The sequence below is a fragment of the Alternaria ventricosa genome (genome assembly GCF_023758065.1).
Source record: "Alternaria ventricosa strain BMP 2768 chromosome Unknown scaffold_14, whole genome shotgun sequence".
NCBI lineage: Eukaryota > Fungi > Ascomycota > Dothideomycetes > Pleosporales > Pleosporaceae > Alternaria > Alternaria ventricosa.
The window spans coordinates 63,519-86,935 of NW_026055694.1; the positions used below are offsets into that span (position 1 = coordinate 63,519).

The window sequence follows — 23,417 nt, forward strand, 5'->3', positions numbered from 1 at the left end:
GGGTCACATGGCTCACAAGGATTGCTAGGTCTCCAACCGAGCATCTCGACTTCCTGTTTGAGTCGATTAACAAAACGTTGGATGAAATGGGCATACCGGACCCGAACAACCCTTCCTTGGAAGAGGAGCCGAATGAACCTACTTCGGAAGATGACTCTGACGGTAGCGAGACCGATCCTCTTCTTCCTCGATCACGTTGGTCGGATAATAGTAGCGATGACGGAACGTCTGCGGGTTGCGTCGCCTTTTTGTGTGGGTTGGTTCGCTCTTATTGGAACTTTCAGCGGTGGAATTATTCTTCGCTTCGGTAATCCTTTCGGTGGCTTGTTTGATACCCCTCTCTTTCGTTTCTTATATTCATACTGGCGGTGGGCATTAGGCTTTTTTGTTTTCATCCAGCATTGTTCTTCACGCATCGGCGTATCGCTATTGCGAGCTTGTAATTCTTTGGATAGTAGAAGTTTGACTAAGGGTTGAACTTCTCTTTGATACCATGGTGCTCTACTCATTGACTTTATTATCTTGAGGATTCAGGTTAACAGGTGCTATGAGTGAAGCCGTGTTGAAGTTGTACAACGTTAATTGTGGAGTCCGCATGGTTTGATGGCGACCTACCAGTAATTCATCCCGTACAAGCTACGATCTCAATACGTATCTGATAACGAAGATACATTCATCGTATTCTCCACGTGTAACATCCTTCGCACGCGAAGCTTTGTGGATATCTCCGAGTGGTGCTTAACCCCGAATCAGATGTCATCACATCCACATGACAAAGTGCTGATCAACACCGTTCCAGAAGCGGTCAAGTGTGTCCTCCGCTTCTAGTATTCCCGAGGCCAAACGTTCGCTATCTGCCGTCTAGCTTCCCGCATCCTCCATCGACACCATGATGGTTGGTGAACCCTGTGACATCATCGTTTTTCAACCTCGGAAGCTCATCGCCCGCCATGACGATTGACTACCCTCTTTTTGAGTACCATAAAGACTCACTAAGAGCGAACCAAAGACACCAACAAACAGCACACATAAAGCCAACATGTTCGCCTTATCTGCATCGCGTTCTTTACGCACAACTTCCACAGACCGACTTTCACAAATAACCAGACAAGTCCTCCCGCAACAAATCAGAATGGCGCACAACGGCACAACCCACACGCTCAACACGGGCGCCAAGATTCCTGCCATTGGCTTTGGAACTTGGCAAGACAAGGAGGCTCAAGAACCGTAAGCTTTCGTCTTGTCGTCGAGAAGCGTGTCGTTTTACTAATACAGAAAACAGAGCCGTCACCATGGCCCTCAAAGCCGGCTACCGCCACATCGACACAGCACGCATCTACGGCACCGAGCCCGCCGTCGGCAACGCCATCAAAAAGTCCGGCGTCCCCCGTTCCGAGCTCTTCATCACCAGCAAGCTCTGGAACAACTCGCACCACCCCGATGACGTAGAAGCCGCACTCGATGCATCCCTCAAGGACCTCGGGATCGACTACCTCGACCTCTACCTCATGCACTGGCCCTCGCCCTTCGCCCGTGGCTCAGAAATGTTCCCCAAAGACTCTAACGGCAAAGTCAAAGTGGGCGACAGCGACTACGTCGATACCTACAAGGCCATGGAGAAGTGCTTCAAAAGCGGTAAAGCCCGCGCGATTGGCGTGTCGAACTTCAGCAAAGCGGAAATGGAGCGCTTGATCAAGGAAACGAGTGTTGTGCCTGCGGCTCATCAGATCGAATGCCACCCTTACCTCCAGCAAAACGACTTCACGGACTTCCACAAGCAACAGGGTATCCATGTGACGCAGTACTCGCCGTTTGGCAATCAGAACGAAATCTACGATGCTGGGAAGAACATGAACAAACTCATGGACGACCCTGTACTTGTGGAGATTGGCAAGAAGCATGGCAAGACTGGTGCGCAGGTTGCTTTGGCGTGGGGTATTGCCAAGGGTCATTCTGTTATTCCCAAGAGCAAGACTGAGTCGAGGATCAAGGCGAACTTGGAGGGTGACTTTGCGCTGCCCAAGGAGGATGTAGAGAAGATTACTGGTATTGATAAGAAGATGCGGTTCAATGATCCTTCGGGTAACTTTGGATGGAACTTTTACACGGATTTGGATGGTAAGAAGAAATGAAGGAGAGAGAGTACTGTACTATGATGCTGTTGAAGTAGCCGACTCAAAATGATATAACTATGTGCATTACATGAAACAACTCTCAAGAACGCCCGACGTACATCTATCCCCTAGCTATAACTCCCCGCGGCCCAACTCTTCCGACTCTCCCTCCGATCCTCACCCTCAAAGAAAATAGCGACTTTGTTCGGCTCCCCCTTCTCCCCCTCATGGTAATCATACATGATCTTCTTGAACCGCAGCGCCCTCGTCTCTTTGATCTCATCCCCACTCATGACCATCGCCGCATCACCTCCAATACGACTCACCACAGGTTTCAACAGCATAGCCATACTGAAGAAACTCTCGTCGCGGACAATCGTGCGGTTGCCGAAGAGACCCAGCGTGCAGAGAGCGAGGAACTGGATCAAACATATCCCACCTAGGATGCTGAAGATGTAGGACCAATCTACATCAAGTTGTTGGCCTGGTAAAGGAACGGTTTGATCCGTGAGATTATATCGGATGCCGTGGTTGTCGAAGGCGGCTACAGCGCCGATTGTGAAACGCATCAGCATTTCCTCAACTTCTTGTTGCGTCACATCGTGATCGGGCGACCATTTGGAGCCTTGGCCGTAGTATCTAGTCTGTCGGTCTCGGAGGTCCCAAGGAATACCCGTCCAGGCGATTGTACCAGCAGCTATGCGGGCAAACTCGTCACTACCGTACAGGGCTGCCTTGTCAGCGTCTGTGTGTGGTTTCAGGTCTGTGCTGTCGGGCTTGGTCACTTCTCCGAGGGTGTTGTTGCAGACGAATAGGGACGTGCTGCGTATGTTGCCGAATGGTTGCTGCACAACGGTGAAGTTTGTGCATCTTGGGCCGCAGTGTTCTACCACGGATCCAACCCAAATGGTTTCACCATAAACGTTTTCGGGCAAGTAGTACGGGAGATAGTCCTCCGTTCCACGCTCTCTTGCCAAGAGGTAATAAATGCTGTCGTCTGAAAGTTGGACAGTGTCGTTCAGTAGCTCGAGGTGGTTGCACGTTGCCTTCACGGTGACGTTGCGGGTGCTGGGGCGTGGCGGCCAGCGGTTGAGAAAGCGGTAGTACCAGGCGCCATCGCCTCTGTAAATTGGTGCACCTGCCAAAACGGATAGATCGGATTCGGCATGTTCTATCTCCCCAAGAGTGTAGTTGGGGTAGCTTGCGGCCTCCATGCCAAACGACCAGGCCGCCATTAGAGTTGTGTCATTCATCAGTCGAGGCTCTTCGTCGGCGTTGTTGATAATTGGATTGGTGTCAATGTACCAGGCGTTCAAGTCGGCTACTGTTACATTTCCGTTGGCCAGAAGGGGGAGTTCCGAAGTCACCATTGGCCAGAACAGACTCAGTAATGCGACCAGAACCTGAGATCCGAGGTTGATAGCAAGCCATACCAGACATGCAAGCCACATCCACTTCGTCCCATCTGCTCTGATGTCTTTGAACCACCGGAACTTGCGCAGCCATTTCTTGTTACGTATTCCAGGCCAGGATATGATCATGAGCTTAGTAACACTAGCCAGCGATTCGAGGTGTAGAATGAGATCGAATACCTCCAGGCTGATGTATCGCTTCGTAAGGAAAGACCATCGGATCACCGATGCGTAGTGCTTCAAAGAGGCCAGTAAGTTCAGACCCAGACATAGTGAAAGAGCGAGTGTAAGCGAATTGAAGATCTTAACATCCATCCTAGAAAGCGCAACGGGTTGGCGAAATCCTTCCCACGCTCGAAGTGTGACGCACATCAACGCGCTGAAGAATAATGTTCCGAGTAGCCTCAACGCAGCGTTTAGCATGAGGGTCTTTCGTGCTTCACGGTGATCGAAGCGCTTGATGGGAGTGCGTTGGTTGTGATGATGAGTTCCGTCCTCAACGTCAAAGGTGGAACTGGGGCTGCCTATGCTGGCGAAAAATCCGCCCTTGGACTCCATCATCTCCGGTGACTGGACCATGGAGGGTGTGTTTAATGCTGAGTTGGACGGCGAGCATGATATGTCGTCAACATGCTGCATCGCCACATCGCCGCTGTCGTAGCCTGGAGATTCGGCATGGCTCATCAATGGCGCATGGTCGGAGTGTCCTCCACTCACAGTACGATTCCGATCCATGGTGTTCATTATCTGGTCCTGGGCGATTGGATAATGTGTTTGTGTCCTGCTCCCTCAACCTACAGTTGCAGAGATGAGTTTGCGTGGCTTGAGCTCTCGCGCGCCGTCAGACGGCAGGCTGCAGGTACTTTAGGCGAAGATAGCAAGCTGAGTAGAGAGCGGGGCGGCACGCGCATTCGTTAGCGATGTCGAAGATACCGGGCCTGTGGCTGTGTCTCCCGGGTATGCGGATATGGAAAAGGGATTTCCACAATGGTACTGCCAAAGGAAGTCGCAAGAGGGGTAATTTAAAGTAGAGGAAGTGGGGAATGTTCATGAGCGCACGTCGCGCTCTTATCGCTGCTTCTCGGACGGGTTTCGCGCCACGACCATATTGGGGGCTGAAAGTTTGGGGGCCACAGCAGCCGCATCTGCAAGCCTTTGGCGTTGCACGACGCGGGCGGAGCAACCTGCAACTGTGAATCCAGTACAGAGGCTGATAGAGGGACGGTAGAAAGTACCAAAGCGTAAGAATAGAAACCAAAAAGCACATCAACGACTCACCATGCGCCTATCGTGAAGCCTGGGTTCGGACAAGTACATCAGCCCACCCTCCTTCATCCCAGGTAGGCTTGATTTGCCAAACTGGAGGCTGAGTCTCACGCTAGACCAACGAGTGTAGCGATCGGTAATCCTATTGTTAGCTAAATAGGCTGTTGACTGCACGCGAATTATCGAGGCGTTTCTAGTCCAGTAGTCTCCAAGTGTTTGTACGCCACGAACAACAAATCTGGGGGGCCGGAACGCTCATTCGCCTAAGATGCAGCTGCGGGAGGGTAGAAGCGCAAGGCTGGAGGCTTGCAGTACGTCGCGAAATGCAGCTGACTTCGACCATGCAGTTGTGGAAGCACTTCGAGAGCGGAGATAAGCTTAGGCCGATGTCAACGTCGTTGTGGTTGTTGCTGTTGTAAGCGTTGCGGAGTGAGTACCCACGTAACCGGCCGCGGTTGTCAAACTGTCAGCTCTTACCTTTGCGGGCACCCACCAATGCTCGGGGTTGTAGGAGGCATCATGACGGTCCTGTGCTATTCATGCGACGTATCCGTTGTTGTAAGAGCAGGGGAATGGTTACTCTGATGATGATGCCCGCGCGCGAGAGCGACTGCCGATTAGCCTCAGGTGTTCCCCACCTAACACTAGATGACAAATGACTGTGGAGAAGGCACGAAGGGCGTGATGTCAACCAGTCTCAAAGCTGCATATTTGTCGCATCTATCTCAATCTTGCTGTTGATCATCAATCATCGAGATCAAAACATTATGTCGTCGTCAAAGGTGGTTCTATACGATCTGCCTAGCAGGAGTGGTTCCTCATGGTCATTGAACCCATGGAAGAGTGAGTTCATCCACACCACAAATGCTATGTTAGCAACACTAACAGAATCGCAGCTCGCATGGTTTTGAACTACAAGAAGATTGACTTCACGACTGAATGGGTAGAATACCCAGACCTGGCCCCCAAGTTCAAAGCCCTCGGCATCCCGCCAACCCCCAAGGACGCGCCAGGCTATTTCGCAGAGTACACCAGTCCCGCTATCAAGCATGCCAACGGCACCTATCAGATGGATTCTTGGCCCATTGCCTACGAACTTGAGAAGCAACACCCGACTCCGTCTTTGCATCTCGATGACCCCATCGTTGTGCAGATCAGGGACCATATTGCTAAGATAGCTGGCCCACTGAGGCCACTACTCATTCCTCAGGTACCAGTTGTGCTGCTGAACAAGCCGAGTGCAGATTACTTCAATGAGACTAGAGAGAAGATGTTCGGGAAGCCGCTCGAACAAGTCGAAAAGGACGCCAATGCGGACGAGTGCTGGGAGGCGGCTAAGGCACCGTCGAAGGAGGTGGGCGATCTACTGAGGAAGAACGGTGGGCCTTACTTTCTGGGTCAGACTGGTAAGTAACAATGCGCTGGCTGGATGATGTCGACTTCATGTTCTAACTTGTGAGCAGTCTCGTATGCCGACTTCATCTTTGTATCGATGCTACACTTCGTCAAGTGCATAAGCGAGGACAAGTTCAAGAAGCTCCTGGCTCTTGACGACGCCTTCCCCAAGGTTTACGAGGCGTGTAAACAATGGCTGGAGAAGGATGACTAGTCCGTTCTCAGCAAGCGCCAGTGCCTAAACTAATCGATCAACATCAGGACTGCTCTTTCTGTTACCTAGGTATCGTGCGTTCAGATGAATAAGATTTCAAAAATCAACAATTATGAAGTTTTGCTGCACTGCATGCCATGCGCCACACTACCCCTCTCTTGCGCCCGCCAGACTGCTTGACCAATCTGACCGTGCAGCATTAGCGCGGCCACGCTTCTTGCCTTGCGCCCGATGGGCAGTGTTGCCTAGCAGCTGATAAGTTCAGCTTTGAAGTCATAATGCCGCCAGATCATACACGCACAGCGATAACGTCGCACCTCGGCTCATACTTTCTAGACTCTTAACAGGAGCTGTTCGGCGCGTTTATTGGTACATCATCTTCTCCGGTCGGACGACGCTCAAGGTCGTTGCACTAATTCCAAACGTGCCTTCCATACCCAACATGAGCGCGACAACTCCATCACTGAGGGCTGATACTGCGCACGAAACCTCGCGCAGTTCCGATGACGGTTTCGAAATAGTAGAGCACGACCTCGATGTTCTGAGCATGTCTGGATCCCAAGACGGCATGCCCGTACCGACTATAGCGGTGACTGAAGAAACAGAGCGCAGCAAAGGAACGATTTTTTCCAAGGAAAGCCGACCTTGGCCAATCGATTACGATGAGTTCCACGACTCGATCAAAAGCGGAGACTTCGACAGCGTGAAGAAGATGCTGGACGACGGTGCAAACATTGAACGTGGAACAGACGAGGGAGAATCACCATTGATCCTCGCCATTTGGAAGCAAGACATCGCCATCATAAAGCTCTTGCTAGAAAGAGGCGCGGATGTGACCCGCCCGTTCGACGGCTTTCCTCCGGTCCACCACGCCGTCATGCAAGAAGATCGAGCACCCCAGATCATCCAGCTTCTCCTCGACTACAGCGCCAGCTTGGAAGCTGTGGGAACAGAAGACATCAACGCGTTGCATTTCGCTGCATCGAACGGCATGATTCATGGAGCTGACTTCCTGATCGGTAAGGAAGTAGAGATCAGTAAGATCTGCGCGGATGAGAGGACGCCTTTGATACTGGCCGCAAAACATGGACATCTTGCAATCGTCAAACTACTTCTCGCCAAAGGAGCAGATCTGCACGAGAAAAGTGAAAATGGCTGCACTGTTCTGATGTGGGCGGCGGAGTACGGACAACATGAAGTTGTTCGTTATTTGTTGGAGGCAGGCGCGAGGGTAGACGACCGTAGTGTGGAAGGTCTCAGTAAGTTGATGTAGCCGTCGCGACTTTTTGAACAGCAACTGATATTAACAGCTGCCCTATCACTCGCCAGCATGAATGGCCGATTGGAAGCCGTACAACTATTGATTGCTAGCGGTGCAGACATCAATGCACTTAGTGAGGATCCAGAGTCCTTCACCCCGGCAATGTTTGCTGCAATACAAGGACATGCAGAAGTACTACAGGTCCTGATATCACACGGAGCAGATTACAAACCAGAATTCGAAGTCGATTGGGCTGATGGCGATACGATCCTCAATATGACCTTGACGAAAGGCCATCTCGCTACTGCCAAGATCCTCTTAGAAGCCATTGGTGGACCAGACTACCGAAAGGATACTATCGCACTCCAAATGGCCACTGCGCAATCTAAGGTAGAACTAATACCAGTGATGAAGGCCGTTTCTATCATGTACCAAGAAATCGATCCCCACTCCACCGACGGGGAGAACCTGGGTTGGGTCGAATGGGTCTTAGATCAAGGCGGAGAGCTCGTCAGGCCAAAAGCCATCTGCAATATGCTATATGCTGCACTGGCCAAGAGGGATGTCGGTATAACTGCAGAGCTGCTCAGACTTGGAGCCGATCCAAATGTCTTCGGGTTCATGGGCTACACACCACTCCACGTCGCAGTCAGCGGGCTGGCGTGTAACCCGGAACTCGTCGAAGTACTTCTCAAATTTGGTGCTGATCCGGCCAAGCTCTCGCAAAATCCCACCATAGAAAAGAGGGTCACGCCACTACATCGCGCCATCTTGGGATTCGAAAATGACCGTCCAGAGAAAATGGCTGTCGTCGATCTCTTGCTAGCGAGTGGGCAATGTAAGGTGATGAAAGGACCGGACGCCCAGTCTTCTGCCTTTCTGAGTGTAGTGAGCGCGTTCGATGGTGGGAGTGCCGAGATTGCCAAAAGCCTAGCGTTCCGGATGCTGGATTCCATATCTGATGTGAGCGACGACAAGGCTGACGATGGGTCTACTCCGATGCACGTTGCTGTCCGATACAATCAGAAAGAACTCATCGACGCACTAAGACGGAAAGGCGCCGACATCAACGCGAAAAACAACGACGGCATGTCACCTCTACTCATGGCGTGCGGCATGAATATGGAGCTGGTCAACTTTCTGGTCACACGCTGTGCAGATGTGTCTACTGTCAACAAGAAGAAGCAAGGCGTTTTGCACATTGCCGCTGCTTGTGGGCAAGTCGGAGTGCTCAAATTTCTCCTTGAGTTGAATCTAGCCGATGAGGAGCCACTGAACATCAACGCTGTAGACGATGCCGGTCACACCCCTTTGATCGCTGCCATAGTAGAAGGCCATGAAGTTGCAGCTTTTTTCTTACGGAGACGAGGTGCCTCTGTTCGACAACGTACGACCGACAAAGGACGACTTGCCTTGCATTATGCAGCACAGGCCAGTATGAACCGTAGTGTGGAATTCCTGTTAGAGGCATCCTGCAACGATATCATCAATGTGGAAGATCATGGGGGTTACACACCCCTAGCACTCGCGTGCATGGCAAATACCCCCACCGTCGTTCCCACCTTGCTCTCCTACGGCGCAGACCCAAACATCATCTGCCAAAACACCGGCGACCGGCCCCTTCACATCGCGCTCAAACGACCCCTACACATGGACCGTATGGTAGAACGTGACGGTAGTCCATCACTGGACCTGCTCAAGCATCAAGACACCGATATCACAGCTCGCGATGGCAGCGGCCGCAAACCACTGCATCTCGCATCCCAGTTTCACAATCTTGAAGCCACTAAACTCCTCTTATCCAAAGGCGTCTCACCCCACTCTGAAGACAGCAAGGCACGGACGCCACTATGTCTGTGTTCAAACCCCTACATCGCACAAGCGCTCATAGACCACGGCGCGGACGTAAACCACAGTGACGAGAATGGATGGACGCCACTGCATTACGCTGTATCAAGGTGCTGGGTAAAGGCTTTTGCGGTGCTGAGACAGGCAGGCGCTGATATGGATATGAAGACCCGAGATGATGGGCTCAGTGTCAAAGAGAGGTTGGCCGCGTTTGGTTCGTGGGAGGACTGGGTGAATACGGAAAGGGAATTGGTGTGTGATGATGCACAGAGGGAGAAGATTAGGGAATTTGACATGAGGACTGAGATGGGGATGAAAGTGGATAGGTATTGAGACGACTCCTGAAGGTGGAGCGGAGCTGCTTTGCTTACTTTCGCGATGGGGTGTCGACTTTGCTGATGCCCAAATGACTTTTTCATCTAGAGCCGTTCCATATTTGCACGCTATTATGTGAGACATAGCCATCTGCATGCGTCAAGTTTGCGTCTCGGAGTTTTTCGATCGCACATGTCAACGAGTCATGACCAGTGACGCGCATGAGTCGCACCTCCAGCCACCCACAACCTCTTCACTCACGACGTCATCACATGTCCAACCAGTCCAGACCATCACAACAAACCTAAATGATAGATAAACATTTTCACCCGGCACGTCATTCGCCCGTCCGCCAGCGCATTCTCCCCATCACAAATACACCACGCGTAGTCCATCCGCGACATTCCGAGCGAATTAGGTAAAACGCCAGATCTCCTTCGCGTAGTGTGCGCGCGATCTGAGTGCCCTGGCGCCGATCTCAACGATGCGGCGCGTCATGGACTTTTCGATAGCCTCGCGCACAAATGCCATCACCAGTCCAGATCTTGTATCGAGCTAAGCTTTTCGAGCCTCAAAGACTTGGCAGTTGTGACTGCAAGGGGTGTTTTCGGCTTCCGTGGGTGCGCTTTGCGGCGCCTGGCGGACGGATAAGCTTCCTTAGGGTTTCTTAGATCGAGCTGGTGGGCGTGATGGGGACGATGATGTCACGGGTGTGTCGTGGACTTAAGCATTCGATGCCAGGCGCTTCGGTGGGAAGATAGTTGTGTGTTTCTTTTCTCTATATTCCAAGCCTACCGCCCACCTTGCTCTGTACAACACACGTTCTCCCGTGAGTGAGCATCATGTTTGATCTCGTTCGCGACTCGGCTTTTGGCCATATCGTCCGCCTTGTGACGCGCAACAAATATCTTCAGTATCCTGAAGAGAAGGATCCAGAGATTTGGAAGAAGTATGTCAGTCATGAGAAGTCTGGGTATGCGGCCTACCATGGATCTACGCAGGCGCCGGAGAACAAGGACGAGATCGATGAGCTTGCTCAGACGCATGGTGTGAGGAACCGGGAGGGACGCGATTCGGAGACTTCGTCGCGTACGGTTGGCAACGGCGTCAATGAGGCCAGTGGTTTGAAAGTCGACCCTGAGAAGGGCAAGGACCTTCATGTTATCGACTGGTATGGTCCGGATGATCCTCAGGTATGTTTGCTCCATGATTTTATCCTTGAATTTGCTGACAGTCCGTCAGAACCCAAGGAACTGGTCGCGAGCGAAGAGGTACTTCGTCACCTTTGAGATTTGCTTTCTCACCTTTTCGGTATACATCGGTTCAGCCATCTACACGCCCGGTCTCATGGGCGTGATGGCAGAGTTCGGCGTCGCTCAGGTCCCCGCGACCTTGGGATTGACGCTGTACGTTGCTGGATACGGTCTTGGGCCTCTCATCTGGTCGCCCATGAGCGAGATCCCGCAGATTGGCCGTCTCTGGGTTTACATTCTTACCCTTCGTAAGCGCAGCTATTCGTCTACACCCAAGAGGATATGCTAACCGATACCTACAGTCATCTTCGTCCTTCTCCAGATCCCTACTGCTCTCTCCGTCAACTTCGGCATGCTACTCGCTTTCCGATTCTTGACTGGATTCTTCGGATCGCCAGCACTCGCGACAGGAGGTGCTTCCATCGCCGACATGTACCGACCCAAGAAACAAGTGTACGGTCTCGCAGTCTGGGGAATTGGAGCTGTCTGCGGTCCCGTTCTCGGTCCTCTTGTGGGTGGCTTCGCCGTCATGGCTGAAGGTTGGAGATGGACCATGTGGGAGATCATGTGGCTCTCGGGCTTCTGCTGGGTCTTCCTGTTCTTCCTTCTCCCAGAGACGAGTTCGCCCAACATCTTGCACCGCAGGACACGCAGGCTCAAGAAGCTGACTGGTGACGACCGTCTTACTTGCGAGCCGGACATCATGTCTGCTGAGATGTCAGGCAAGGACGTACGTTATTCTTCTTCCATCACACCCAATCACTGCTAATACTACCTCAGGTCCTCAACATGAGTCTTCTCAAGCCCATCACCCTCATGTTCAAGGAACCCATCGTGTTCCTGTTGAACTTGTACATCGCGCTCATCTACGGTCTACTCTACATCTGGTTCGAGTCGTTCCCTCTGGTATTCTCAGGACTTTACGGTTTCAACCTTGGCCTTGAGGGTGTTGCGTTCCTGGGTATCCTCGTCGGTACGTTCATCGCCGTCATCGTGCTCTTCGCGTGGAACTACTACTACCTGGAGAAGCAGTTCGATGACAACGGCAACATCGCGCCTGAGAAGCGTCTGATTCCTGCCATGGTTGGCTGCTTCTTTGTGCCAATCTGTCTCTTCTGGTTCGGATGGACTTCGCGATCCGATGTGCACTGGATTGTGCCCATTATCGGATCTGGATGCTTCGGTATCGCTGCCTTCACGTTGTTCCAGGCTGTCCTACCTTACCTGTCGGATGCCTACCCCGACTCTGTGGCTAGTGTACTGGCAGGCAACGACTTGATGAGGTCGTCGTTCGGTGCGGGATTTCCCCTGTTCGCCAATGCGATGTACCAGAAGTTGGGCATAAACTGGGCGAGTAGTTTGTTGGGATTCCTGGGCATTGCCTTTATCCCGATCCCATTTGTGCTTTACAAGTGGGGCAAGCAGATCAGACAGAAGAGCAAGCTGGCCAGGAAGGATATCTAGGGGTGTGCTGTGAAATAGTCCTATAGGATGGATGATAATATTATTTGTTCAAACAACTTCGATGGAGATGAGTGATGTCCAAGATGTGTGGAACGCGTGGTTGACGTCATCATCGCAGGCGCTGTGATGCATATTTCTTCTGTGAGCAATGTCTATTGGCATGGGTGCGCCTGCGGAGGTGTGTGTTGCTCCGACGTAAGCAAATATGCATTGCTTTGTCGAGCAGTTTGGTGAAACAGCAGACGTTGATGCTGCGTCATACTCGACGCGATGCAGGTGGCCGATCCCAACGGCTATCTATAATGCCGTGGTCATGTCGCGGAGTCTAGACACGTGCTAGGGGAACGCGGTAATGGAAGCATCGCGAGTTTAAAATGGCGAAGGCGCCGGATGGACCCTGATGGCCGAAGCTGGAAGCATCGATCTCCCGGGAGTGACAGCCGATTTGGGTTTGCAGCGAGATTGGTGGTGAGGTCGCTGGGGTAGCCTCGAGGATGTGGATGAGGGAAGGGTGGCGCTAGGAGGGCTAGCGCGGAGCTTGTGGCGACTGAAGGCTGTATGGCAGTTCCAAGATTGCTGCTGTCTTGGATGGCAAAGAGTTGGGAGGCTAAGAGTCGAGAGGCTAGGGAGTTTGCGAGCCGGGTGGAAGGGGCGGAGCGGAAGGAGCTACCAGGCAGTGGGTGTATTAGGTAGTACAATGAATGTTAGCAACTGTCCAGTGTTCTTCCCAGTTCCTCATCTCATCACCTGTCTGTGCTGCACCGCCACAACATCCCGCGAACCTGTTTCGGCGCTGATCCTTACCCTACACGGCAAAGGCGGCCGTCGTCGTCAAGATGAGCGGGCATGGCAGCGTGCGTTTTTCGAAGGCAGCTCCCCACAACGTCCTGCTGAACAACATGGCCATGGCGGACGCGACCAAGCCCGTCGTAGTCAATGCGCCCGAACGCCCGGGCTTGACGAGCAGCACGTCGGGGTCGTCTGGCGACTCGATGGACGAGACGACGTCGCCCGGCGAGCCCATCGCCAACAGCAGCAGCCGCGACCAAGTGGCGCCTCTGCGCGAGCCCCAGTACTCGTGGAACAGCAACGCCAGCTCCTCGCGCTCTCGCGGGCCTGCCATCATGACGGACCTGCCGCCCCAGACGCCCAACGGGGGCAGCGCGCCCACGTCGACCACCAGAGCCGCCCGCCCAACTCCCGGCCGCACCATCAGCAGCGCCTACGCGCCTGCCCGCCGCCCCCAGCAGTTCTCGCTCAACTCGAGCGCCCACCGCCAGCGCAACAACTCGGCCACGCGCAGCCGCCGCAACCCCAACGCCGAGTACCGCGCCCAGGAAAAGGCCTACGTCCAGCGCATCCGCCAGGAGGACCAGCAGGACGACTTCTTCGACCCGGCCCTGCGCACCCCCAGCCTGGGCTACAGCACCGACTCGGAGACGGACGACGAATCCCCCTCGACCGCCGAGTATGTCGAGAACGACCCCTACGACCAGGAGACGCTGCTCTACTATGGCAACGACGACATGCAGCCCTCGATCGAGGAGCTCAAGATCCCCGCCAACCGCGAGCGCCTCGAGTGGCACAGCATGCTCGCCAGCGTCCTCACGGGCGATGTCGTCAAGCAGGAGAAGAAGCGCCTCATCGGTAGCACCGAGCAGCAGGGCGACAGCACCATGAAGGCCGAGATCTGGATGGGCATCCGCGCCAAGGTCTGCGGCCGCTCGCTGCAGGCCCAGCGCCGCATCGTCGACGACACCCGCAGCAAGATCCGCGCCAACCTCGAGAGCATCATCTCGTTTGAAGTCGGCGGCGAGGCTGAAGCTGGCCAGACAGCCGCCCAGCAGGTCGAGGACATTGTCAAGAAGATCGAAAAGGTCGAGAGCGTCTACCCCACGCGCCAGGCTCTCGAGGCTGCCTATCCCCGCGCCGCCTCGCAGCCCTACAAGGACGCCTGCGACGCCGTCATTGCCTGGCACAACACCATCGCCCTCATCAATACCGAAATGTCCATCCTTAAGAAATGGGTCGGCAACGAGGAGCTCGACTTCACCAAGTCCCGCCCGCGCTCGTCCCAGGACCACCATCTCACCGACGACTCTTCGTTTATTGACCGGATACTCAAGGAGGATGGCCTCAAGTCCCTGCAGGGCGACACCAACCTGCTCGCCCCGCTCGAGAAGGTCATCCAGAAGGCCAAGGCCACCCTCATCGCCAACGCCGAAGGCTTTGCCGAGAGACATCTTCCGCCCTACATCGAAGAGCTACTGACTCTCATCAACTTCCCCTCGCGTCTCCTCCAGGAGATCATCCGCGTCCGCCTCTCGTACGCCAAGAAGATCAAGGACCCGTCACAACAGGGCGTCATGATGGCCGAGCAGATGATTGCGCAGTTCCAGATCCTGCTTGCCATGGCTGGCCAGGTCAAGGAGAGCTACATGGTCATCTCCCGGCCGGAGCCTGGCTGGGATCTGCCTCCGTGCATTGAGGAGAACTTTGACACGGTCGTGCTAGACGCGCTCAAGTTCTACTTCAAGATGCTCAACTGGAAGTTGGCTGCCAACAAGAACACCTTCAAGGAGGCCGAAATCCTCGAACAGGAGTGGGACTTTTGCAACAAGCTCGGCCGACAACTCCAGGGCGGCGACGTCGAGACCGCAGAACAGTTCAGTGTGCTCACATCCAAGTCGCTGACTCGTCTCAGCGCTCACTTCGAGCGAGAGCTGCAGCGTCGGCCAGACGAGCTCACTGGTTCGGAGATGGAAAAGCGGTACAAGCAGATCCTAGATTCTGTCCGTGTCCGACAGCGTAAGCTGTTCCGTTTCTCCAGGATTCTCACGCAGCGCTTCGAGAACTGCACCGAGTTCAACATCAACAACATCGACCTAGACGAGGAGCAGCTCCAAGAACTGTACGAAGCTCTCGTCGCCACTGGCCATTTCCTCGTCGAGACCACGGGAGGAAACAACACTGGCATATACATCGTTGCATCACCGACTGCACTCGACCGACCGAACGACATCCAGTCGCTTCTTACAACCTGCTACCACGCAGAAGAAGCTCCAGAGGACCCCTCCAACCCATACGTTTTGATCATCAGACCAGAGCAGCCACTGTACTGGCCCGGCAAGAAGATGTCAGCCAACATCATCGAGCCCCATCTCGACCTCAAGCCTGGTCGGTTAAGGCTCGTCGCGGATGGCTCGCAACAACGCCTCGCAAACGCGAATTTATCATTCCTTTCGTCGATAGGCATGGAGCTCACCACCCTGATTGATCAGCGCGCCAATCTTCCCCGTGTCAACGCAGAACTGCAAAAGATCAAGAAGACGGCATACAAGCTGTCCAACACCATCATGGACAGTGTCGAGATTGTTCGCAGGCAAACGGTTGGTCTCGACTGCCAGGATCTCATCCAGACTTGTTTCGCTTTCGCGACAGAATTCGGTCAACGTTCCGTCCTGTACATGGACTACAACCGGAGGGCAATGAACAACATCAAGCTAACCAGGCTGGCCCTTGACTGGGTTAGTTTCATCTGCGACGACTGCATTGCTTCGGACCGAAAGACGTTCCGATGGGCTGTGGTTGCTCTAGAGTTTGCCATGATGATGACTCGCGGTCAGAACATCCTTTCCATCAGCGACGAGGAATATTCACAGCTGCGACTGAAGGTAGCTGGCTGCATGTCGGTCCTTATCTCCCATTTCGACATCATGGGCGCGAGGTCGACCATCGCAGCTCAGGCCGAGCGACAGCGTCTCAACGCCATTGCTGGAAAGAGCCTGCTCGACCCGAAGAACGCAAAGGATGACGATGAGTCCATTGAGATGACTCAACAACAGTGGATGCAGAGGCTCGAAGAGATTGACACGTTCCGCAAAGACAAGGAAGCCGAACGCCAGGCTCTTGGTAGGGTGCTGGAGGACTCTAATGAAGCCGATCGAGCCCTGACCTACCTGTCTTCCTCTGCGACAAACGTCACACTCCGATGGCAACAAGGCCAGTTCGTCGGTGGAGGTACGTTCGGATCCGTCTACGCAGCTATGAACCTCGACTCGAACCACCTCATGGCCGTCAAAGAAATTCGTCTCCAAGATCCACAGCTCATTCCTACCATCGTCGCTCAGATCAGAGATGAGATGGGTGTACTGCAAGTGCTCGATCATCCCAACATTGTGTCTTACTACGGTATCGAACCACATCGAGACAAGGTGTACATCTTCATGGAATACTGCTCTGGTGGCTCGCTTGCCGGACTGCTTGAACATGGACGTATTGAAGACGAGACTGTCATCATGGTTTACGCGCTACAGATGTTGGAGGGTCTCGCCTACCTACACGACGCCGGTGTTGTGCATCGCGACATCAAACCCGAGAGTAAGTTGGCTTCCGATCCTATTACGATTTGCCCTCACTAACAAAACCCAGACATCCTGCTCGACCACAACGGAGTCATCAAGTTTGTCGACTTCGGCGCCGCCAAGCTCATCGCTCGCCAAGGTCGAACCCTCGCCGCAGAACATAACGCTACACGCCAGGGCCGCCAACGCTCTATGACCGGAACACCGATGTACATGTCCCCTGAAGTCATTCGAGGTGGAAGCACAGGTCGCCACGGCGCTGTCGATATATGGTCACTGGGCTGCGTGATTCTGGAGATGGCTACGGGTCGCCGCCCGTGGGCTTCCATGGACAATGAATGGGCCATCATGTACCACATTGCCCAGGGTGACCCACCACAACTACCATCCAAGGAGCAACTCAGCGACACTGGTATCGACTTCCTGAAGAAGTGCTTCGACCGCGACCCGAACAAGCGAGCCAGTGCGGTCGAGCTGCTCCAGCATGAATGGATTATGACGCTTCGCGCGCAGCTCAGTCTCGAGCCAGCGACGCCAAGTGACAGCAACTCTAGCAGCGGAACACCACAAAGTAGTAGGCAAAACTCCAGCTACAACTAATCCTTGACGCCCTCATCAGCATGTTTCGTTATGAATCTTGATGATGTTGGCTGATGGTGCATAGTGGCTCGCCGCCTTTCCATACACAGGGCCAGTCTCGATTCAAGTCAAACCCTCCTACCCTCTCCAGACACCACCTCATCAGGTTCTGGCGTCAGTCCCTTCAGCATACCACCTGGCTCCTCGTTCACTGGAGCTTCCCCTTTCCGACAATTCAACTTCTCCGAACCTTGAGATGTGCTCTTCTTATCCTTTATCTTGCACCCCGTCGCAAGTTTTAAAGTGTTGGAGACACGAAGATTGCAAATATCATTATTCCTCTCTGGCCCTTATTCCTCCACTTCCCGCTAGCGTCTCTTGGGAAGTAAGGATAGGGCGTTTACATGGGCTCCTTTCCCATTTTTGTTTCTTTTGTCAGGCGCGTCTTCTTACATATGACCGCTGTCGGTTGGGCATTCCGTTGTAGGTGTTTCTGCATTAGCGAGGGCGTTTCTCCGTATCATCATGGGTATGGGGCTTTACTATTGGTTATCGTCCTTATACATGATGCTTGCTTGGGTGGCTTTGGCAAGCAACACTTTCTCTTATTGTCTAATCGTCGAGATGATGAAGGCGATGGGGTACATACTAAGCAACGATTGCCCTGCGTGGCTCATACATCTTTTGGACTCGTGTGCATATATGCTGCTATTTCTTTACAGTGATGTTTCCCAATTTCGTCACACCCGTACAGCAAGTTAATTCGTGCAGCATCATGCTCATCACCGCCGCGGATCCCTCACGAATACAATTCAGTACGATTACTAAACAGGCCTGTCAGCTTCGTATACGCTCCACATACAGAAGACGAAATAGACACAGTAGGGCCGCTAGCTCTTCACCAAAGTGTGACTCTTCATATTAATGACTCCAATCACGCTAGCCTATTACAACCGTCCTATCCCCATCTAGCGTAGCACGAGATTGTCATAGGGCGTAACTCTACAACATGAAGTCGAAAACGCGCAACACCTGACATCTTAATATCATTATCAAATCACATCCAACAACACTACTACTCCTATACGCCATGTTATCCATAGACAAAATCACCATCCTCCCCATCCCTTGGGACCACCCAGACAGCATCCACCTCCGCTCCAAACAACAACTCGAGATAAACGAACCAGACTACACTACTCCGCCCTCCGCCGCCGACGTCCCCCTCTTCCTCATCGCGTACCATGACAGCGTCCCCATAGGCTGCGGTGGTCTGCGTCCGCTATCTCCTTTTTCAGAAAACGCGCGGGAAGGTTCTGCGGAGATTAAGCGGATGTTTGTTGACGAGGCGTACCGCGTGGGGTTGGAAGGGGAGAGTGGGATGCGCACTTCTGTTGCGACGATGATACTGGAGAAGCTGGAAGAAGAGGCAAGGAGGAGGGGCTGGATGTGGGTACTGTTGGAGACGGGTGTGGATATGCCGAGGGCGAGGCGGTTTTATGAGAGGTGTGGGTTTAGTCCGCGGGGGATGTCTGGGGGGTATGTTGAGGATGAGGGGAGTGTTTGTTATGAGAAGTGGGTTGGAGGTTCCGCTGCATCGTAGCCGTGGAATGGCAAGGGTGGCAGGTAAAAAAGAATGAACAGCCCGAGTTCTGACTTATACTAGAGGTGTTCTCCACGCACGAACAGTGGTTGATGAGTCCTCTCCAGCGTATATACAACATTGCACACCTTGGGCCTATGAGTCACGGCATCAGCTCTGTCCTCATTCCGTACTTGCCAGTCCGCCTCATCGACCTCGCGCTTATCCACTACACGCCACAAGTCACCGGGGTGTGGAAATGCTGCTCCGTGGGGAATTACGTCCTTTGCAGCTGGATCTAAGAAATAGAATCGATCCTTGGAATAAGACAAAGCAATCCATCGCGCCCCGGGCTTCGTCACTAGCGCTAAATTCACAGCCATGACTACTAAGGGATGAATCAGTTCGGGGGTTTTGGCGGCGTCCAGGTCTAGAGGTTCGTAGGAGCGGATGGCTAGTGGGTAGGGCAGGGGGACTAGGACGTCGTCGGCGCAGGCGATGGAGTCGCATGTTGACTTGTCTACTATGACGGAGTAGGCAGCGCGCTTACATGCGCGCATGACGGACTGGTAGTCAAGTAGGTCTACGGCGTCCCAGCGCATGCATGCAGCTTCTCCTATGTCCTTTCGCGGATCCTGGTATATCTCCTGTTCCCGGATCTTGCCGACTTCAATCGCTACTTCGGAGTAGTCTAGGTTGTGGATTTGTCGCGGTGCGTCTACATGGGAGCGCAAGTGGTAGGACAGTAGTGATGTGCCGCAGCCTATGTGTAGGAGTTCTGGTTTCGGTGTGGGTGTAGCATCCAGGGCATCGACGATGTAAGGGTCTAGGGCATTGGGGGCCTCTAGCCACTCGAAGGGGTCTGTGTTCGCAGCGAAGCGCTCATTCCAATAATCTCGCGAACCGAACGAGGGCGGCTGTTTAGAAGGCATTGCGATCTGGGAGGCATTGCGGTCAGAACTGGCTTCAGACTATCCTAAAATTAGTCTTCATCTCCACTAACAGGCTCAAACGTATATGGTATAGATTTCGGGCGCGCGATATGCACCTTATATCACGAGTATAGGCGTGATACTCGTATAAACAGGTTGTTGCGGTGTGTGAAGGTAAAGAAGACGCGTGATGCCCAAAGATTCCGAATGCGCCGGTCCGAGCTTCTTCCGAGCCTCGAGATCATTTCTCATCACCCATCGGACCCCCGAGACGACAAGCTTCACCGCCCACAGCCATGGCCAACCTCCACTCGATACCACGCTTTCTCCTGCCCCGGGGCCCTCTGCTCCTGCGACCCCAGGCCCGCACCTTCCTGCCGCTACCCTCCCCCACGAGCGCCCGCCATGCGTCAATCACCCCCAAAGGCCTCTCAGAAGAATTCCGAAGACGGCGGGAAGCACAGCAAAGCAAAGGCGCGCCCGTAATACCACAGCCCGACAAATACCGACCGCCATCGCACAGCAAGCGAGCGCCGAACCGCAATCTGGAGAACAAGATCTATGGCGCGCCCATATCCGAGGAAGACAAGAAGCGCATGGCAACGAAGAAATACCCCAACATGATGAGTCCCGAGGGCACCTTCTCGCATTGGTTCCTGCACAACCGGGCCATCCATCTCTGGATAACAATGGTGCGATGCCCTCTCCCATGCCACCCAACCACCCACAGCTAACCCCGCTCTCCCCACAGGGCATACTCGTCTCCCTCGCCATAGCAGCATGGTACATGGACTTTATCTCCAAGACCGTCTTCGCCCACTTGCTTCCCTCGCGCAAAGATTTCCTACGCCATCCTTTCGAATCCTCGTCGAGATTCATTGAGGTCTACAAGATGCATATGGAGCAGACGTCGCAGCAGTACCAGCAGCAACGGCTGAAGAAGGCCGAGGAGGTCGAGAAGAGGAAGCAGTATCGGTTGGAGAGGATGAGGGAGGCTGAGCTGAAGGGCGAGGAGTATGTCGAGGATCCGAGGTATTATGTTGGAGAGGATGGTGTTAGGCGGAGGAGGGTTAAGAGGTGGTTTGGTATCTGGGAGTGAGGTGCTGGTGGGTGGTCTCTCCAAGAAGGGAGATTGTCAGAGGCATATCTGCGGTAGGAATTGGGTCACGCAATGGCATACGGCAGTGTAGGATCTGCGTGATGAACGGCATCGAGCCGCGCGACGGTAGTAGGGAAGAGGCCAGCGAGATGACGTTTGAACCCCAGCTTCATTGAAGAGCTGTGGGTAAGTGGTATTACGAGGCATGTACATGAAGGTGTGTATACTAGATGGGTGAATCCCGTTCTTCAAGAATCGACAGTTCAAGGACATCTCCTTTCATTCATCATTTCAAAAGTCTCGAAATCTCTACAACCGTACGTCAACCCTATTCTCCTCCCTCCTCCCAAACCAAACCCCATCATCAGGCCCCATCCCCCTCTCCACCCCCTCCACCCCACACAACCCCCCAACCTCCGCCGGTACCTCCCACTCCCCCATCCCCTCCACCCTCGTCGCAAACACCATGCCCAACCCCGCCTCAGCATGCCACCCGACATGACAATGAAACAACCTGCAGAGGAGGTACGAAGTCAGTATGTGTCTCACATGCACTTCGTATGGTCAAAACTTACCACACACCCGGGTTATCCGCCACAAAACTTATCAACAACCACCCATACGCCTCCACACTCGCCGTATCCCTCCTTAACGGATTCGTTAAATTCATGTGGTCTTTACTTTGGTCAGGGGAGAGCAGGGTAGAAGGCGGATACCCATGGCCCTGGGCTAGGACGAAGAATTTGTAGCCGTGGAGGTGGAAGGGGTGGGTTCCGTCGTCAAGATTCTGTATCAGAATCGTTATAGTGCGTGTGGATCTGGTTTGGTAGACGAGCTGGTGAACTGAGTCGAAGGGGGTTGTGTCTAATATGCCCTCTTGCGCCTTCGTCTCGGGGTTTTGTGTCTCGAGCAGAGTGTTTAGAAGCGGTGATGTAGCATTTACACGGAAAGAACTGTCATTCAAATACCCGCGCGAAAGCCTCCAGTCGCGGATCTGGAACGAGGAACGTAGGTAGATGGTGTGCTGAGGATCGATATCTGGAGCTGGTATTGCGTTGACGGGGGCCAGGGTGGATGTGTTTAGATCTCGGCATTCTACGTCGATGATTTCGGGCCAGTCTTTACTTGTTGGGATGAGGTTTTTCGTGTCGTCGTCGTCCGCAGAAGGGTAGTGTAGTACGCCTCTGACTTCTTCTTGTAGTTCTGGCTCTTCGTATGCAAAACAGTGGGTTATCATTCTCGCACGCATCCAGTACGTGCCTTGATTCTCTTCTTCCTTCGGTGGCGTCACGATGATACTGTATCGTTGCGCAGGATTGATGTTCAGCCGATGGATAGACTGGGGGTGCACATCCGTGCCATCGACTTCTGTGACTTGGAACTCGTGTTCGTCGATCTGTAAAGCAAATTCTGCGAAAGCCCCGACGTTGATGATGCGAAGTCGTGTGTTGCTGGTACGAGATAGGTTGAACAAGGCATTGCTGATGCCGGACGAAGAACAGTTTCGATTCGGCAAGTCGGCGCAGTTTCGCATGTTCCTTCCGTTGATCAAGGCGGATGGCGGAACGGGTTCGTCGTTCTCGCTACCTGGGGCGAGGTATTGCATGAGTAGGTCGGAAGAGAGGTCGTAGTAGTAGTCTGATACCATGACTACGCGGTCTTGCTCGTACGATAACTTTTGCAATTCATCTTTCTCTTCTCCGCCCCTGGCATGGATGATAAGAGGTCCCACCAAACCATCTGACGCTTGCATGCTGACGTGCGAATGGTACCAGTACGTTCCTGTCTGTCCTGATACGTTGAATCGGTATGTAAACGAGTGACCCGGGGCAATCGGACATTGAGTCACGCCCACTGTTCCGTCCATCCAGTTCGTGCCGTTTTGGTACAGACCGTGCCAATGGAAGGAAGTAGCGTTGATAGCTTGGTTCTGAACATTAACAACAAGCTCGTCCCCTTCGTTGCACTCGATAAGCGGTCCAGGAAAGGTACCGTTGATGAGTATCATGGGTCGATACACGCCATCTGGGTTGAGAATGTGATCGGATACTACCCATGTATATTCTCGAGTCGTAGGTGGTGCGTTGAAATCCCATGATGAAGAGAGTATGTAGTCTTCTTCCGGTCGAAGTCTTGCAGGATGAGCATCAAGGGAGGGTGATGTATCATTCAGGGTACTTGTCAGACCCCGATACACCAGGGCTATGACTGTGCATATAAGAAGCGAAACGACGGTGACGGGCCTGATCCATGGCCACCGGTGAATGTGATGGTTTGAGATATCGTGCTTATCGCTCCAGCGCGGTTCCAAGTCGTTTT

General features: G+C 53.4%; 9 protein-coding genes across 9 annotated transcripts; 6 read left to right on the top strand and 3 right to left on the bottom strand.

Moving 5' to 3' along the window:
- Nucleotides 1-1,132: 1,132 nt before the first annotated feature.
- J4E93_007599 (uncharacterized protein) lies at nt 1,133-2,132 on the top strand (the record flags this gene model as incomplete). The annotated part of the gene is made up of 2 exons (XM_049345505.1): nt 1,133-1,227; nt 1,283-2,132. The coding sequence occupies 2 exons, from the start codon at nt 1,133-1,135 to the stop codon at nt 2,130-2,132; spliced, it is 945 nt and encodes a 314-aa protein (XP_049197032.1).
- A 110-nt stretch (nt 2,133-2,242) lies between these two features.
- On the bottom strand, nt 2,243-4,270 carry J4E93_007600 (uncharacterized protein; the record flags this gene model as incomplete). The annotated part of the gene is made up of 1 exon (XM_049345506.1): nt 2,243-4,270. One exon carries the CDS (start codon nt 4,268-4,270, stop codon nt 2,243-2,245), a length of 2,028 nt encoding a protein of 675 aa, XP_049197033.1.
- Nucleotides 4,271-5,559: 1,289 nt separating this feature from the next.
- On the top strand, nt 5,560-6,401 carry J4E93_007601 (uncharacterized protein; the record flags this gene model as incomplete). The annotated part of the gene is made up of 3 exons (XM_049345507.1): nt 5,560-5,635; nt 5,689-6,198; nt 6,256-6,401. The coding sequence occupies 3 exons, from the start codon at nt 5,560-5,562 to the stop codon at nt 6,399-6,401; spliced, it is 732 nt and encodes a 243-aa protein (XP_049197034.1).
- Nucleotides 6,402-6,843: 442 nt separating this feature from the next.
- Nucleotides 6,844-9,843, top strand: J4E93_007602 (uncharacterized protein; the record flags this gene model as incomplete). Its single annotated transcript, XM_049345508.1, has 2 exons — nt 6,844-7,660; nt 7,712-9,843. 2 exons carry the CDS (start codon nt 6,844-6,846, stop codon nt 9,841-9,843), a joined length of 2,949 nt encoding a protein of 982 aa, XP_049197035.1.
- Nucleotides 9,844-10,667: 824 nt separating this feature from the next.
- Nucleotides 10,668-12,542, top strand: J4E93_007603 (uncharacterized protein; the record flags this gene model as incomplete). The annotated part of the gene is made up of 4 exons (XM_049345509.1): nt 10,668-11,018; nt 11,068-11,326; nt 11,381-11,808; nt 11,859-12,542. 4 exons carry the CDS (start codon nt 10,668-10,670, stop codon nt 12,540-12,542), a joined length of 1,722 nt encoding a protein of 573 aa, XP_049197036.1.
- An 899-nt stretch (nt 12,543-13,441) lies between these two features.
- Nucleotides 13,442-17,506, top strand: J4E93_007604 (uncharacterized protein; the record flags this gene model as incomplete). The annotated part of the gene is made up of 2 exons (XM_049345510.1): nt 13,442-16,922; nt 16,974-17,506. The coding sequence occupies 2 exons, from the start codon at nt 13,442-13,444 to the stop codon at nt 17,504-17,506; spliced, it is 4,014 nt and encodes a 1,337-aa protein (XP_049197037.1).
- Nucleotides 17,507-19,147: 1,641 nt separating this feature from the next.
- J4E93_007605 (uncharacterized protein) lies at nt 19,148-19,999 on the bottom strand (the record flags this gene model as incomplete). Its single annotated transcript, XM_049345511.1, has 1 exon — nt 19,148-19,999. One exon carries the CDS (start codon nt 19,997-19,999, stop codon nt 19,148-19,150), a length of 852 nt encoding a protein of 283 aa, XP_049197038.1.
- Nucleotides 20,000-20,295: 296 nt separating this feature from the next.
- On the top strand, nt 20,296-21,098 carry J4E93_007606 (uncharacterized protein; the record flags this gene model as incomplete). The annotated part of the gene is made up of 2 exons (XM_049345512.1): nt 20,296-20,691; nt 20,751-21,098. The coding sequence occupies 2 exons, from the start codon at nt 20,296-20,298 to the stop codon at nt 21,096-21,098; spliced, it is 744 nt and encodes a 247-aa protein (XP_049197039.1).
- Nucleotides 21,099-21,669: 571 nt separating this feature from the next.
- J4E93_007607 (uncharacterized protein) lies at nt 21,670-23,106 on the bottom strand (the record flags this gene model as incomplete). The annotated part of the gene is made up of 1 exon (XM_049345513.1): nt 21,670-23,106. The coding sequence occupies one exon, from the start codon at nt 23,104-23,106 to the stop codon at nt 21,670-21,672; it is 1,437 nt and encodes a 478-aa protein (XP_049197040.1).
- Nucleotides 23,107-23,417: the final 311 nt, after the last annotated feature.